The sequence below is a fragment of the Scyliorhinus canicula genome, chromosome 1 (assembly GCF_902713615.1).
Source record: "Scyliorhinus canicula chromosome 1, sScyCan1.1, whole genome shotgun sequence".
Lineage (NCBI taxonomy): Eukaryota > Metazoa > Chordata > Chondrichthyes > Carcharhiniformes > Scyliorhinidae > Scyliorhinus > Scyliorhinus canicula.
In genome coordinates this window covers 1905294-1921363 of record NC_052146.1, presented here as the reverse complement: position 1 = coordinate 1921363, position 16070 = coordinate 1905294, and the positions used below count along the sequence as shown (strand labels likewise).

The 16070-nt window shown below is 44.9% G+C and overlaps 1 protein-coding gene across 2 annotated transcripts in view; it reads left to right on the top strand.

Moving 5' to 3' along the window:
• gtf2h3 (general transcription factor IIH, polypeptide 3) overlaps positions 1-16070 on the top strand; it is a 21978-nt gene extending 5908 nt beyond the window's left edge. The window contains exons 3-13 of one of the 2 annotated variants that reach the window (XM_038798637.1): positions 1186-1292; positions 1413-1579; positions 1687-1749; positions 3748-3777; positions 10643-10671; positions 11494-11568; positions 13268-13321; positions 13817-13885; positions 15330-15465; positions 15547-15583; positions 15667-16070. In XM_038798637.1, coding sequence (XP_038654565.1) covers positions 1186-1292; positions 1413-1579; positions 1687-1749; positions 3748-3777; positions 10643-10671; positions 11494-11568; positions 13268-13321; positions 13817-13885; positions 15330-15465; positions 15547-15583; positions 15667-15754 — 855 coding nt within the window. In that variant the 3' untranslated portion in view covers positions 15755-16070. The remainder of the gene's footprint in view (positions 1-1185; positions 1293-1412; positions 1580-1686; positions 1750-3747; positions 3778-10642; positions 10672-11493; positions 11569-13267; positions 13322-13816; positions 13886-15329; positions 15466-15546; positions 15584-15666) is intronic. The other variant, XM_038798548.1, reaches the window with a different exon arrangement.

The following is a 16070-nucleotide window of genomic DNA, read 5'->3' as shown; positions in this document are numbered from 1 at the left end:
AGGTGAGAAGTATGAGAAGCGGGGCGGTCAATGGTGGAGTGAGGGTGTTGTACCTAAATGCGCGCAGTATACGAAACAAGGAAATGAGCTGGTTTCACACATTGAAATTGGCTGGTACGATGTTGTGGGTATCACAGGGAACAAAGAAATGGCAGAGGAACTGAATAGTTACTTTGCATCAGTCTTCACAGCAGAAGACACCAGTGGCGTAACAGAACTTCAAGAGAGTCGGAGGGCAGAGGTGAGCGCAGTGGCCATCACTAAGGAGAGGGTTCTGGGGAAACTGAAAGGTCTAAAAGTAGATAAATCACCTGGACCGGATTGACCCCACGGTTCTGAAGAGTTAGCTGAGGAGATTGTGGAGGCATTAGTGATGATCTTTCAGGAATCACTGGAGGCAGGAAGGGTCCCAAAGGATTAGAAAGTGGCTAATGTAACACCGCAGTTTCAGAATGGAGGGAGGCAGAAAACGGGACATTATAGGCCGGTTAGCCTGACTTCGGTTGATGGTAAGATTTTAGAGGCCATTATTAAGGATGAGATTGTTGAGTACTTAGAAGTGCATGGTCAACGCTCCCACACTGAGCATACGGACAAATACCACCAACTTTAAGTACTTCCAGCTGCGTAGAGGTACAAGGCAGGGATGCCCGTTACCTACTGCTGCTCGCCTTAGCGATCGAACCATTAACGATTGCGCTCAGGGCGGCAAAGAATTGGAAAGGAATCCGGAGAGAAGTCCTGAATTAGAACACCGTTTAATCCTCTATATTCAAAGGATACAAATTTAGGGCAACCTACCCTCCAAAATCCAACCCTTTTACCCCCCCAGTATTACTCTGGTGACACAGTCTGCCGCTTGGGAATTTCAAGGTTGTGTGTGAAACAAAGTTTTGGAAGGTGCCTGAAATGCCAAGCAGAAGCATTAGTGTTTCCCTGAAAAAAACAACATCTCTTCCAGCCGCTGATGAAAAGGAGTTGAAATTTCAATTCACCTATTGTGGGTGGGAGAGACTGGAGCTTGGCGTATTTGGCAACATGCAGTGCAGAGCTAGATCCAACCCTAAACCACACCCAGCACACTAACTGACAGGCCATGTGTCCTTTCAGCATTCTCTGAACTTATTCTGTCTTTAAGTGACGTGTTTACACCGGGTAATGAACAGGGTTTCACATGTTTTACAGTTCACCCTATCAAAATGTATGGATGCGGTGATGGTGATGGGAAACGCGCACTTAGTTATGAGGCGCAGTAACAGGCTGGCGATTATAGCGAGTCACAGTCAGGAAAGGTAAGGATCAGTGCCAGATCTATTTTACATCAGAGAACCACGGTTGTATCGCTCACGACCAGCTTCTCCAGGACCACAATACCGATACGCCACAATGTTTTATCCTTTTTGTTCCTGCAGCCGCTTCCTGTATCCGGGTAAACACTGGAAATTGGGCAGCTTTGCGGAAAGTGGAGACGTTAACTCTGCTGAATCCACCTCTTCTGGTAGTAAGGACGGTAAATATGAGCTGCTGGCCGTAGGGAATGACATCATCACTGAGGAGATCAAAGATCTAATGGCAAAGAGTAAATGTCTTCACTATTTGATACCATGTAAAATGTTTGAGACATCCTTTTGCCCAGGATTTGGGGCATGGATGGTGTGTGTGACATTTTCCTTTTGTGTGTTACAGCTGAAGTAAGAGCGCAGCTAACAGAGACCTTGCTGGCTGGATCTCTGGCTAAAGCACTGTGTTGTATCCTTGCACCTGGAATAACTTCAAAAGCTTTGAGATTTCTTATCTCCATTACAACGTGGCCAACTTTGCAAAGTTTTTACTCATAATTCACATATTTTCATTTCTCACCGATGTATTCATCGTCTGTAATTTACAGGTTTTTAACCAGTTAGTTACATAATTTACAGGGTGTCATTAGTATTGTCCATGTGGGAAATAAGTTATTGATTGTTATTCACAACAAGCTTGTGGACCGGCCTTTTTCTCAATACAAGCCATTGTGTAAATACCGAACAGCAGGAATCCTGCCCTATGGAATGTTCCTCCATTAGACACATTGCCACTTTATCTAAAAGAGGCAGACCATTGTTAATTGACAAAACATTAATAGAAAAACGTAAATGGTCCTTTTTTATTGTATATGTGTTTTAGATGCAAAGTTGAAACCTGTTAACAGAATCACTGAATTTTTAAGGTGCAGAAGACTATTCACTTTGTGTCTGCATCGGTTCCCCGAAAGAGCATTATGACGTGGTGTTTTTCGACAGAGAATTCTTACTTAGAGCCATTCAGGAATAATCCTGAATGGTAACTTCGCAATTTTGGTTCCTCAGCCAAGCATATAGCAGAATGGGCAGCACGGCAGCACAGTGGTCAGCACAGTTGTTTCACAGCTCCAGGGTCCCAGGCTCGATTCCCGGCTTGGGTCACTGTCTGTGCGGAGTCTGCACGTTCTCCTTGTGTCTGCGTGGGTTTCCTCCGGGTGCTCTGGTTTCCTCCCACAAGTCCCAAAAGATGTGCTGAATTGGACATTCTGAATTCTCCCTCAGTGTACCCGAACAGGCGCCGGAATGTGGCGACTAGGGGATTTTCACAGTAACTTCATTGCAGTGTTAATGTAAGCCTACTTGTGACAATAAAGATTATTATATATTATATACAGGGCAACACGGTGGCACAGTGGTCAGCACAGTTGTTTCACAGCGCCAGGGACCCGGGTTCAATTCCAGTCTTGGGTCACTTTCTGTGCGAAGTCTGCACTTTCTCCCTGTGTCTGCGTGGGTTTCCTCCGGGTGCTCCAGTTTCCTCCCACAGTCCAAAGATGTGCAGGTTAGATGGATTGTCTGTACTAAATTACCCCTTAGTGTTCAAAAAAAGTAACTTCATTTCAGTGTTAATGTAAGCCTACTTGTGACACTAATCAAGATTATTATTATTATAAAAAAGATGTGTAGGTTAGGTTAATGGGGTTATTGAGATAGGATGGGGAAGTGAGCTTGGGTGTAATACTCTTTCCAAGGGCCGGTGCAGACTTGATGGGCCTAACGGCCTCCTTCTGCACTGTAGGGATTCTGTGATACCAAATTGCTGAACCTGCAGTTCCTCTCATAACACACGGTAAAACTAACCTGTCACACAATGATCTAAACCCAGCTCACGTTCCCTATTAGTGGGTGAACAATCCACGTTTGGTGAATTCTGCTTCACAATGATGGGAAGAGCCATCATCAAAGGATCAAGAAGCGACGTCGCTATGAAAGCTTGGCCGCCACAAGCCAGTTATACCTGTGGTAACTTTACTGACACCTCCTGCTTAAAACCCAAAAGGTCAGAAGGATCGTGAGGCTCCACTTTCACAGTCTATTTCTACTGAAAATCAAGATCAAGCGAGCTTTTGCCCTTCTGCTCCACGGGAGGTTTCTGTCCTTCCTGAGCTCACCTGAGGACACCTGAGTTACAGTCAAATTCCACTACCACTGTCTGCGGAGCGGGTCACACCCCGCCACTTGCTGCTTGATGGACATCAATCTTCTCTTAAATTCCTCAACGGTTCCCTCTAACAACTGACCATGTTTGGGTGTTTACTCTATTGACTAGTGAGGTCTGGGCTGAAATGAATCAGTTTTCTAGATTAATTTATTGAACAATAGCTTTTCAATTCTCTGCTAGCACAAATAATATTTCTGGCCTCTTCCTGAAACATTTGATATATTTTCTTAACACTTCTGAAATAAGATATTCACAAGGTGAATAAAGAGTTGGAAGGTATCTGAGTTTACTGATCTCTAAGTATTACCATTCTTAGCTAATCATAAACCAGCAAAAGTACAATGTAGATTTAGATATATTAATGTTATTTTCATTGAATTTAACAAAGCTTGTTTACTTTATGATATCAGTCTAAATCACTTCACTCTTTCCTTCTAATGGAATTGTAGAATCCTGCCAGGAATAGTTAGAACAATTAGGAAGGTGAGGAGACTTCATAAAAGAGCGGAGAGACAGGGGTGAGACTTCATTCAGGAGTGTGCTTTTTTTCAGCGAGAGCAGTAACCAGGGGGCTGTTGGAAAGGTAAGTTTTCCTATTTTAAAAACTTACCTTGCAGGAGCGGTGCGTGGGAGGAGCTGAGCGGGAGCGGCCGAATTGCGCTCTGGGAAGGTGAGTGAACTGATATATTTGGGCAGCTGCTAAACTCGAGACACTACACGTGTAGTGTCTCCCACCCGCCCTCCTCCTCTAACCAAAAAAAAAAAGACTGTGGTGATAAGGAGCAGCGGCCTTCAGATTTTCGGCGGGAGCAGTAACCAGGGGTCTGTTGGAAAGGTAAGTTTACCTCTTTAAAACTTTAAAAACTTACCTTGAAGAGTGACATCACAGCAAAGCAGTGACCTGATTGGCTGGTAAGGAAAGTGCTCCAATTAGCAGTAGCTGGGAGAAATTTAACTCTTTGTGTGTTGGTAAGTATTGTGATTGGTAAGTAAAATCTTTATTCCTTTCACTTATTAATTATTTGATATTATATTTGTAGTCAGTTAAGATAAAGGGTAAAAATGGCAGGAGATCCCAGACCCATGTTATGCTCCTCATGCTCAATGTGGGAGTTCAGGGACGCGGCCGATGCCCCTGACTCCTTCATGTGCGGGAAGTGTGTCCAGTTGCAGCTCCTGTTAGACCGCATGACGGCTCTGGAGCTGCGGATGGACTCACTTTGGAGCATCCGTGATGCTGAGGAGATCGTGGATAGCACGTCAGTGAGTTGGTCACACCGCAGATTAGGATTGTTGAGGGAGACAGGAAATGGGTGACCAAAAGGCAGAGAAAGAGCAGGAAGGCAGTGCAGGTGTCCCCTGCGGTCATCTCCCTCCAAAACAAGTATACCATTTTGGATGTTGGGGGAGATGACTCACCAGGGGAAGGCAGTAGTAGCCCAGCTCATGGCACCATGGCTGGCTCTGCTGCACAGAAGGGCGGGAAAAAGACTGGCAGGGCTATAGTCATAGGGGATTCAATCATAAGGGGAGAAGACAGACGTTTCTGTGGTCGAAAACGAGACTCCCAAATGGTATGTTGCCTCCCGGGTGCACAGGTCAGGGATGTCTCAGATCGGCTGCAGGACATACTGAAGGGGGAGGGTGAACAGCCAGTTGTCGTGGTGCATATAGGCACCAACGATATAGGTAAAAAACGGGATGAGGTCCTACAATCAGAATTTAGGGAGTTAGGAGATAAGTTAAAAAGTAGGACCTCAAAGGTAGTAATCTCAGGATTGCTACCAGTGCCACGAGACAGTCAGAGTAGAAATTCAAGGGGCAGCACGGTGGCGCAGTGGGTTAGCCCTGTTGCTTCACGGCGCCGAGGTCCCAGGTTCGATCCCGGCTCTGGGTCACTGTCCGTGTGGAGTTTGCACATTCTCCCCGTGCTTGCGTGGGTTTCACCCCCCACAACCCAAAGATGTGCAGGGTAGGTGGATTGAATACGCTAAATTGCCCCTTCATTGTAAAAAAAAAATGAATTGGGTACACTAAATTTATGAAAAAAAAAAGAAAAAAAAAAAAAAAAGAGTAGAAATTCAAGAATAGTCAGAATGAATACGTGGCTTGAGAGATGGTGCAGGAGGGAGGGGTTCAGATTTTTGGGACATTGGAACCAGTTCTGGGGGTGGTGGGACCATTACAAACCGGATGGTCTACACCTGGGCAGGACTGGAACCAATGTCCTAGGGGGTGCTTTTCCTAACACTGTTGGGGAAGTTTTAAACTAATGTGGCAGGGGGATGGGAACCAGATTAGGAAGTTAGAGGTCAGTAAAGAGGCAGCAACTAAAGCCAGTAAGGTACTAGATAATAAACTCAATGTGACTAAGGGGAAGAGTAGACAGGGAAGAGATGATTAACGCAAAGGGACAGGTGGTCTGAGGTGCATTTGTTTTCATGCGAGAAGTGTAGCAGGGAAGGCAGATGGACTTAGGGCTTGAATTAGTACCTGGGAATATGATGTTATTGGTATTACTGAGACTTGGTTGAGGGAAGGGCAGGACTGGCAACTGAATATCCCAGGGTATAGATGCTTCAGGAGGGATAGAGAGGGAGGTAGAAGGGGTGGAGGAGCTGCATTACTAGTCAGAGATGATATCACAGCTGTGATTAAGGAGGGCACTATGGAGGATTCGAGCACTGAGGCAATATGGGTAGAGGTAAGAAATAGGAAGGGTGCAGTAACATTGTTGGGACTTTACTACAGGCCTCCCAAAAGCGAGCATGAAGTAGAGGTACAAATATGCAGACAGATTATAGAAAAATGTAGGAGCAACAGCGTGGTTGTGATGGGAGATTTTAACTTCCCCAACATTGAATGGGATTCGTGTAGTGTTGGAGTCGTAGATGGAACAGAGTTTGTAAGGAGCATCCAGGAGAGTTTTTTAGAGCAGTATGTAAATAGTCCAACTCGGGAAGGGGCCATACTGGACCTGGTATTGGGGAATTATCCCGGCCAAGTGGTTGAAGTTTCAGTCGGTGATTACTTTGGGAATAGCGATCACAATTCCGTAAGTTTTAGAATACTCATGGACAAAGACGAGAGTGGTCCTAAAGGAAGAGTGCTAAATTGGGGACAGGCAGAGTATAACAAAATTCGGCAGGAGCTAGGGAATGTGGATTGGGAGCAGCTGTTTAAGGGTAAATCGACATTTGAAATGTGAGAGTCTTTTAAGGAAAGGTTGATTAGAGTGCAGGACAGATATGTCCCTGTGAAAATGAGGGATAAAAATGGCAAGATGAGGGAACCATGGATGACGGGTGGAATTGTGAGACTAGCTAAGATAAAAAAGGAAGAATACATAAGATCAAGGCAACTCAAAACTGATGAAGCTTTGGAGGAATATCGAGAACGTAGGATGAATCTCAAACGCGCAATAAAGAGGGCTAAAAGGGGTCATGAAATATCTTTGGCTAACAGGGTTAAGGAAAATCCCAAAGCATTTTATTTGTATATAAAGAGCAAGAGGGTAACTAGAGAAAGGATTGGCCCACTTAAAGACAAAAGAGGGAATTTATGCGTGGACTCAAAGGAAACGGGTGAGATTCTTAATGAATACTTTGCATTGGTATTCACAAAGGAGAGGGACAAGATGGATGTTGAGACTAGGGATGGATGTTTAAATACTCTCGGTCAAGTTGTCATACGGAAGGGGGAAGTGTTGGGTATTCTGAAAGACATTAAGGTGGACAAGTCCCTAGGACCGGATGGGATCTATCCCAGGTTACTGAGGGAAGCGAGGATCGAAATAGCTGGGGCCTTAACAGATATCTTTGCAGCATCCTTGAGCACGGGTGAGGTACCGGAGGACTGGAGAATTGCTAATGTTGTCCGCTTGTTTAAGAAGGATAGCAGGGATAATCCAGGGAATTATAGACCTGTGAGCTTGACGTCAGTGGTAGGCAAACTGTTGGAGAAGATACTGAGGGATAGGATCTATTCACATATGGAAGAAAATAGACTTATCAGTGATGGGCAGCATGGTTTTGTGCAGGGAAGGTCATGTCTTACAAACCTAATAGAATTCTTTGAGGAAGTGACAAAGTTAATTGATGAGGGAAGGGCTGTAGGTGTCGTATACATGGACTTTAGTAAGGCGTTTGATAAGGTTTCCCGTGGCAGGTTGATGGAAAAAGTGAAGTCGTATGGGGTTCAGGGTGTACTAGCTAGATGGATAAAGAACTGGCTGGGCAACAGGAGACAGAGAGTAGTGGTGGAAGGGAGTGTCTCAAAATGGAGAAGGGTGACCAGTGGTGTTCCACAGGGATCCGTGCTCGGACCACTGATGTTTGTGATCTACATAAATGACCTGGAGGAAGGTATAGGTGGTCTGATTAGCAAGTTTGCAGATGATACTAAGATTGGTGGTGTTGCAGATAGTGAGGAGGACCTTCAGAGAATACAACAAAATATAGATAGATTGGAGAGTTGGGCAGTGAAATGGCAGATGGAGTTCAATCCAGGCAAATGCAAGGTGATGCATTTTGGAAGATCAAATTCAAGAGCGGACTATATGGTCAATGGAAGGGTCTTGGGGAAAATTGATGTGCAGAGAGATCTGGGAGTTCAGGTCCATTGTACCCTGAAGGTGGCAACGCAGGTTGATAGAGTGGTCAAGAAGGCATACAGCGTGCTTGCCTTCATCGGACGGGGTATTGAGTACAAGAATCGGCAGGTCATGTTACAGTTGTATAGGACTTTGGTTCGGCCACATTTGGAATACTGCGTGCAGTTCTGGTCGCCACATTACCAGAAGGATGTGGATGCCTTGGAGAGGGTGCAGAGGAGGTTCACCAGGATGTTGCCTGGTATGGAGGGTGCTAGCTATGAAGAAAGGTTGAGTAGATTAGGATTGTTTTCGTTGGAAAGACGGAGGTTGAGGGGGGACCTGATTGAGGTCTACAAAATTATGAGAGGTATGGACAGGGTGGATAGCAACAAGCTTTTTCCAAGAGTGGGAGTGTCAGTTACAAGGGGTCACGATTTCAAGGTGAGAGGGGGAAAGTTTAAGGGAGATGTGCGTGGAAAGTTTTTTACGCAGAGGGTGGTGAGTGTCTGGAACGCTTTACCAGCGGAGGTGGTAGAGGCGGGCACGATAGCATCATTTAAGAGGCATCTAGACAGGTATATGAACGGGCGGGAACAGAGGGAAATAGGCCTTGGAAAATAGGAGACAGGTTTAGATAAAGGATCTGGATCGGCGCAGGCTGGGAGGGCCGAAGGGCCTGTTCCTGTGCTGTAATTTTCTTTGTTCTTTGTTCACTCAAAGACAAAACAGGGAATTTATGCGTGGAGTCAGAGGAAATGGGTGAGATTCTTAATGGACTTCAGTAAGGTGTTTGATAAAGTTTCCCATGGCAGGTTGATGGAAAAAGTGAAGTCGTATGGGGTTCAGAGTGTACTAGCTAGAAGGATAAAGAACTGGCTGGGCAACAGGAGACAGAGAGTAGTGGTGGAAGGGAGTGTCTCAAAATGGAGAAGGGTGACTAGTGGTGTTCCACAGGGATCCGTGCTCGGACCACTGTTGTTTGTGATATACATAAATGATCTGGAGGAAGGTATAGGTGGTCTGATTAGCAAGTTTGCAGATGATACTAAGATTGGTGGAGTTGCAGATAGCGAGGCGGAGTGTCAGAGAATACAACAAAATATAGATACATTGGAGAATTGGGCAGAGAAATGGCAGATGGAGTTCAATCCAGGCAAATGCGAGGTGATGCATTTTGGAAGATCAAATTCAAGAGCGGACTATATGGTCAATGGAAGCGTCCTGGGGAAAATTGATGTACAGAGAGATCTGGGTGTTCTGGTCCATTGTACCCTGAAGGTGGCAACGCAGGTTGATAGAGTGGTCAAGAAGGCATACAGCGTGCTTGCCTTCATCGGACGGGGTATTGAGTACAAGAGTAGGCAGGTCATGTTACAGTTGTATAGGACTTTGGTTAGGCCACATTTGGAATAGTGCGTGCAGTTCTGGTCGCCACATTACCAGAAGGATGTGGATGCTTTGGAGAGGGTGCAGAGGAGGATGTTGCCTGATATGGAAGGTGCTAGCTATAAAGAAAGGTTGAGTAGATTAGGATTGTTTTCGTTGGAAAGACGGAGGTTGAGGGGGGGGGACCTGATTGAGGTCTACAAAATTATGAGAGGTATGGACAGGGTGGATAGCAACAAGCTTTTTCCAAGAGTGGGGGTGTCAGTTACAAGGGGTCACGATTTCAAGGTGAGAGGGGGAAAGTTTAAGGGAGATGTGTGGGGAAAGTTTTTTACGCAGAGGGTGGTGGGTGCCTGGAACGCTTTACCAGCGGAGGTGGTAGAGGCGGGCACGATAGCATCATTTAAGATGCATCTAGACAGATATATGAACGGGCGGGAATTGTTCTTTGTTCAATGGAAGATACCAGTGCCTGGATTTTAATGACAGCTAAGGCTTGGTCAAGTTCAGGACCACCATCATTCGAGACCTGCAAACTGTTCATAATGTTTGAAAGGATTTTATCAACTATATCCCCTGCTGGAGGAGTCCCAGCAAGGGGGCATAATCTTAACATTAGAGCTTAGACCATTCAGTGGCGATGACGAGAAGCACTTTTTCACACGATGGGTAATGGAAATCTGGAATTCTCCCTCCCCAAAAGGAGGCTCGGGGAGTTAATTGAAAATTTCAAAACTAAAATCTGTTGATTTTTGTTGGGTGAAGGTATTAATGATTCCAGAACCAAGGAGGGGAACTGGAGTGATGATACGGATCAGTCAGGATCCAATTGAATGGCATACCAGGAATGAGGAATTTTAGCTACAAGGAAAGATTGGAGAAATTGGGCTTGTTTCCTTGGTTAGGTGGATTGGCCATGCTAAATTGCTCCTTAATCGGAAAAAATATATGTAATTGGGTACACTAAATTTATTTAAAATAAAAAACATGTTGTTAAAAATTCAAAAGTGTTATAGGTTTTAACGTTGTAGATGAGAAGTGTAAGGTGAACTGATGGGGTTGACAGTGCCTAGACTTAGGAACTGGTTTTGAGTTTTTTTTTGTAAATTACACCTCCAGCCTTGTTACTAAAAAGGTTTTCTTTCTTTTCCTGAAACACAGCCGGACACGAGCTGAAATCACGGATATTGGTAAGTGTTAAAAGTTTGTCATGTAATTTCTTTGTAAGGGGTGGAGTAAGTGCTGCTGCTGTCGAGGAGCGAGAGGGCGAAGGTTTAATAATTCTTCATCCTGGGGCAGCACGGTGGCGCAGTGGTTTGCACTGCTGCCTCACAACGCCAAAGTCCCAGGTACGATTCCAGCTCTGGGTCACTGTCAGTGTGGAGTTTGCACATTCTCCCCGTGCCTGCGTGGGTCTCACCCCCACAACCCAAAGATGTGCAGGGTAGGTGGATTGGCCACGCTGAATTGGCCCTTAATTGGAAACAATTAATTGGGTACTCTAAATTTAAAAAATATATCATTCTTCATTCTCCGATTTGAGCGGCAAAGAGATTGATGTGTGATCTGCACAGAGCATCTATAAGCAACAGGCAAGCGGCTGTCTGGAGACAGAACGAGCGTGGTTTGGGAGAGGGCGGCCGGAGAACAACAGCCTTTCAATTACCTACACATCCTCCAGCAAACCTCACACCTTTAGTTGCGGTATTTAAACCGTTGCCACCTATTAGTACAATGCAATGTTGGGGCTGGTTTAGCTCCGTTGGCTGGAAAGCTGGTTTGTGATACAGAGCGAGGCCAGCAGTGCGGGTTCAATTCCCGTACCAGCTGAGGTTATTCCTGAAGGCCCCACCTTGTCCCCTGCCTGAGGTGTGGTGACCCTCAGGTTAAATCACCACCCGTCAGCTCTCCCCCCTCAATGGGGAAAGCAGCTGATGGTCATCTGGGACTGTGGCGACTTTACTTTTGTTGGTATCAGTTCAGTTTATACTCATTTGTTTTTTGCCCTGCAGGTTGTTAAAGCTGCTGAGGATTCTGCTGCTCAATACATGAATTTTATGAATGTTATCTTTGCAGCACAGAAACAGGTAGATTATCTGCGTCTTTATTTATTCATGTTAATACTCTGAATATTGGGCTGTACAGAGAAAGAAATCTAAAATTGTAATTTTTAAAAACTGGCGAGTAAAACGAAAGAATTTCCATTTCTATTGCACGCGTCACGTCCTCAGGACTTTCTGAAGTGATTTGCAACCAATGAAATCAGGGCATTGTTCTCATGTAGGAAATGGGGCAAATAATTTTCAGACAACAAGCCCACACTGACAGCCATGTGATAATGGCCAGATTACCTGTTTTTAGTAATGTTGGTTAAGGATAGGACAATGCAGAGAACGTCCTTGCTTTTCTTCAAATAGTGCTGAGGGATCGGAGAGGGCCGATCAGGACCTTGGTTTGATGCCTCAACCAAAGGCAGCCTTTCCATTCGTCCATCCCTGCAGTGTCAGCCTGGATCATGTGCTCAGTTGTCCAGAATGGGGCTCAAACCCACAGCCTCCTGACTCTGAGATGCGATCGGCGTCCACTGGACCATGCTGACACCGACCACACAGCTCTGTTGTCAATGGTGAAGCTGCTACATAAACTCCACCTGCCCAGACAGGGAATCCAACTTGAGTAAGTGACTGATCTGTGCGGACCTGTACCACAGGTTGTTGGCGCATTTACACATCCCGCCCCCCAAGTGATTCATGGGATTTGGGCATTGCTGGCAACATAAGTATTTATTGCCCATCCCTAATTGCCTCTGCCCAGAGTTGAACGCTATTTCATAGCCATTCATACTTTGCAAACAAGAACTGTTATTCTGCTTTTTTAAAAGTAAGTTTGAATTCCTTTTTTAGTTGCAGAGACCTCGTTGATTATATCCCAGAGATCAGAAAGCCCCACAAACAATGAATAATTTCCTGTTGTAGGTGTGGGCTTCTTCTGGTCCCAATAACATGTGGTGTACACCAGTCCAAGAATAGAAATTACACCTGATATATAACTGACCCGGGTTGGTGTAAATCTGGGACCTCTTTCGCCAAAGGGAGAGTTGGAAGACATCCCAATGATTCTCAGATACAGAGTCAGTGCTGAAGTCACTTTCTCTTTTAGGTTAATAATCTTACCCAGTTATTATTGCCCATCCCTAATTTCTCCTTGAAAAGAGCTGCCTCTAAAGCTCTTTTGGCCAAAGGAATCCACGGATATGGGGGCGGGGGGAGACAGGGGAACAGGCTACCGAGGTGGCTGATCAGCCATGATCATAATGAATGACGGAACAGGCTCGAAGGGCCGAATGGCCTGTTCCTATTTTCCCTGGCCGCACCCGCCCGGAGACCGGAAATTCCTGCCGAGGTCAATGGACCTTTACCCGTGTCCCGCCGGCTATCTTGCAGCGGGTGCGGGCAAAGAATCCAGCCCTATGTTTCTTGAAGCACCTGCAGCCATGTGGTTGATGTAGGTACATCTGTAGTGCTGTTAGGAAGGGAACTCTAGGATTTGGGTCCAGTGGCAGTGGGGGATGGTGTGTGTTCCCATTCTTCTACTGCCCTTGTCCTTCTAAGTGGTGGAGGTTGTGGATTTGGAAGGTGCTGTCAAATGAGCCTTGGGAGAGTTGCTGCATTCAGTAGGTAGTGCAGTGCACTATGTGCCAGTGATGAAGGGAGTGGAGGTTTGAGTTAGTGTACATTCCTATAATTTTGCAATACATTTATTTTTACGGTTACTTTATTTTTTCAGAATATTCTGATTGATGCATGTGTTTTGGACTCTGAATCTGGGTTACTGCAGCAAGTAAGTAATTATGTTCATCTCTTGACTAAAAACGTTCTGCATCACAGCACGACCAAATCACTAAATATTCATTTCTCTCATATTGGAATAATCCAATAGTAACAGCAGAGCAGCTCAGGTACTCTTATATTTGCCATGTGATGCTGGATTCTAAAACAGAGCCCTGTGTTCTCCCTGAGCAGCTCTCGCCCCTTTGAGTAATTGCCCATTACTCAGGACATTTCTCTCCATTAGTGAGTGGCAAATGTCTCGAGGGGGCACTACCCTATATTAAGCATGGGGTAAGTAAGGAGGTAGGCTTCCATGAACTAGAGCAGATTTTTAAACCTTCTATTAAACGTTTAAACATTTTGACTGTTATAGATGCGCACTTGCGATCCCAAGTGCTGGGAAATGGGCCGAGAATAGATGGTTGTTTTTGACCGGCGCAGACCCGATGGACCGAATGGTCTTTTCTGTGCTGTATGGCTATTATTGTGCTGTTTTTGTCTTTAGGCTTCTGATATAACCGGAGGGTTATATTTAAAAATACCACAGGTACAGTCACTCTCTCAATATTTGCTGGTAAGTTCTAATTATTTAAAAACAGCATTTTCTTCTTCCTGATTTGTTTGTTGTTGTTTTTGGTTGGGACAAGTGGGAGCCTTTTTGCGGTTCAACACTGCCAACATTGGAAGTAAAATGTGAATTGCAAGAATGTGTTGTTGTTCCTCAGGACCATGTGTTTGTGATTCCACACGTCTGCATCCTTTGCCACCACTCCTTTTTGAGGAGCTGTTCCATTCAGCATGACTACCATTCTGGATGGACACAGTGAGAAGTCTCACAACACCACATGACACACACGGGGCTGGTTTAGCACAGTGGGCTAAGACCCCTGGCTTGTAAAGCAGAACAAGACCAGCAACGTGGGTTCAATTCCCGTACCCGTCTCCCCGAACAGGCGCCGGAATGTGGTGGTTAGGAGCTTTTCACAGTAACTTCATTGAAGCCTACCTGTGACAATAAGCTTTTATTATTATTATTATTATTAATAGTAATAAAGTCCAACATGTTTATTTGGAATCACTAGCTTTCGGAGCGTAGCTCCTTCATCAGGTGAGTGAAGAGGCAGGTTACACAAACACAACATATATAGACAAACCCAGTGATGCAAGATGATACTTTGAATGCGAGTCTTTGCAGGTAATTAAGTCTTTACAGGTCCAGACAGTGTGACTGGAGAGAGGGATAATCACAGGCTAAAGAGGTGTGAATTGTCCGTTCATCCGTTGTCGCAGCGTCTGCGTGGTCTTGCCAATGTACCGTGCCTTGGGACATCCTTTTCTGCAGCGAGGCGTGGTAAATTGGCGAAACCATGCAGACATTATAAGTCAATTACCAAGCAGGAAGGTTACCTTCCTGTCGGGGAACACTTCAGCAGTCAAGGGCATTCAGCCTCTGATCTTCAGGTAAGTGTTCTCCAAGGCGGCCTTTAGGACGCGTGACAACACAATCGCTGAGCAGAAACTGATAGCCAAGTTCCGCACACATGAGTACAGCCTCAACCGGGATCTTCATTTCATTTTCATTTTGGATTCATGTCGCATTACATTTAGCAACCCACCATCTGGCCTGAGCTTGCAAAATCCTACCAACTGTCCTGGCTTGAGACAATTCACACACAACTTTAACCTGAGATTATCCCTCTCTCCAGTCGCACTGTCTGGACCTGTAAAGACTTAATTACCTGCAAAGACTCACTCTCTGAAGCATTCTTTGTGCGATCATAAGAACAGAAGGAGGCCATTAAGTCTCTAAGCCTGAACATCCATTCATTTTTAGATCATAGCTCATCTGTGCCTCAACCTCATTTACTTTGTATTGCCCTATAGCCCCCGATAGTCTACTCCAGAAAAATCTAGCAAAGTAGTGAAAGCTTCCTTTTTCTCAGCTCTCAACTATATTGTAAGTACCTGTGGGTTTTTAGAATTTAATCTTCTAGCTGTTTTGATGTTTTCCCTTCCAGTGGGTGTTTTTACCAGACCCTGAGCAGAGGTCCAAGCTCGTCCTCCCTCCTCCAGTTCACGTGGATTATCGAGCTGCCTGCTTCTGCCATCGGAACCTGATTGAAATTGGTTATGTGTGTTCCGTCTGCCTGTCAAGTAAGTTTCAATACAGCAAATCGTGTTTCTTTTCAATTGAATGGCTGGTGATTTTAATTCATTTTTCTTTTCAATTAACAGTATTCTGCAACTTTAGTCCCATCTGCACCACATGCGAGTGAGTACAAAGTTCAGATGCTCGATTCTTTATGAATGCTTCTTCATTATGATTTGATGATTAATTTTTTGTTTTAAATCCAGGACTGCTTTCAGAATTGCTCTTCCCCCTATATTGAAAACCAAGAAGAAGAAACCCAAACTGCCGACACTGAACTTCTTGACCAGCTGACCCCAGTGAACGTTTCGTCAACCCCATTTTTCTCTTGGAATCTCTGACTTTTACCTGTCTCAGGTATTCACTGGAATCAGCGCAATAATCCAGATCCAGAACATTCCCACTTATTACTTCTGCAGCCGATATAACGACTCGAGGAGTTCAGACTGCGACAGTGTTAAACTCTTTATATTGTGTGGTTAACATATTCACAGATCTGGAAAAAATAATTTTTGCAAGTTTCTTTGACCAATTTGTTGTGTTGCTTTTTTGTACGCCCTAACTTTGGTTAGAGAATAAACATACCGCTCTGACAGTGCGCTGGAAAAGA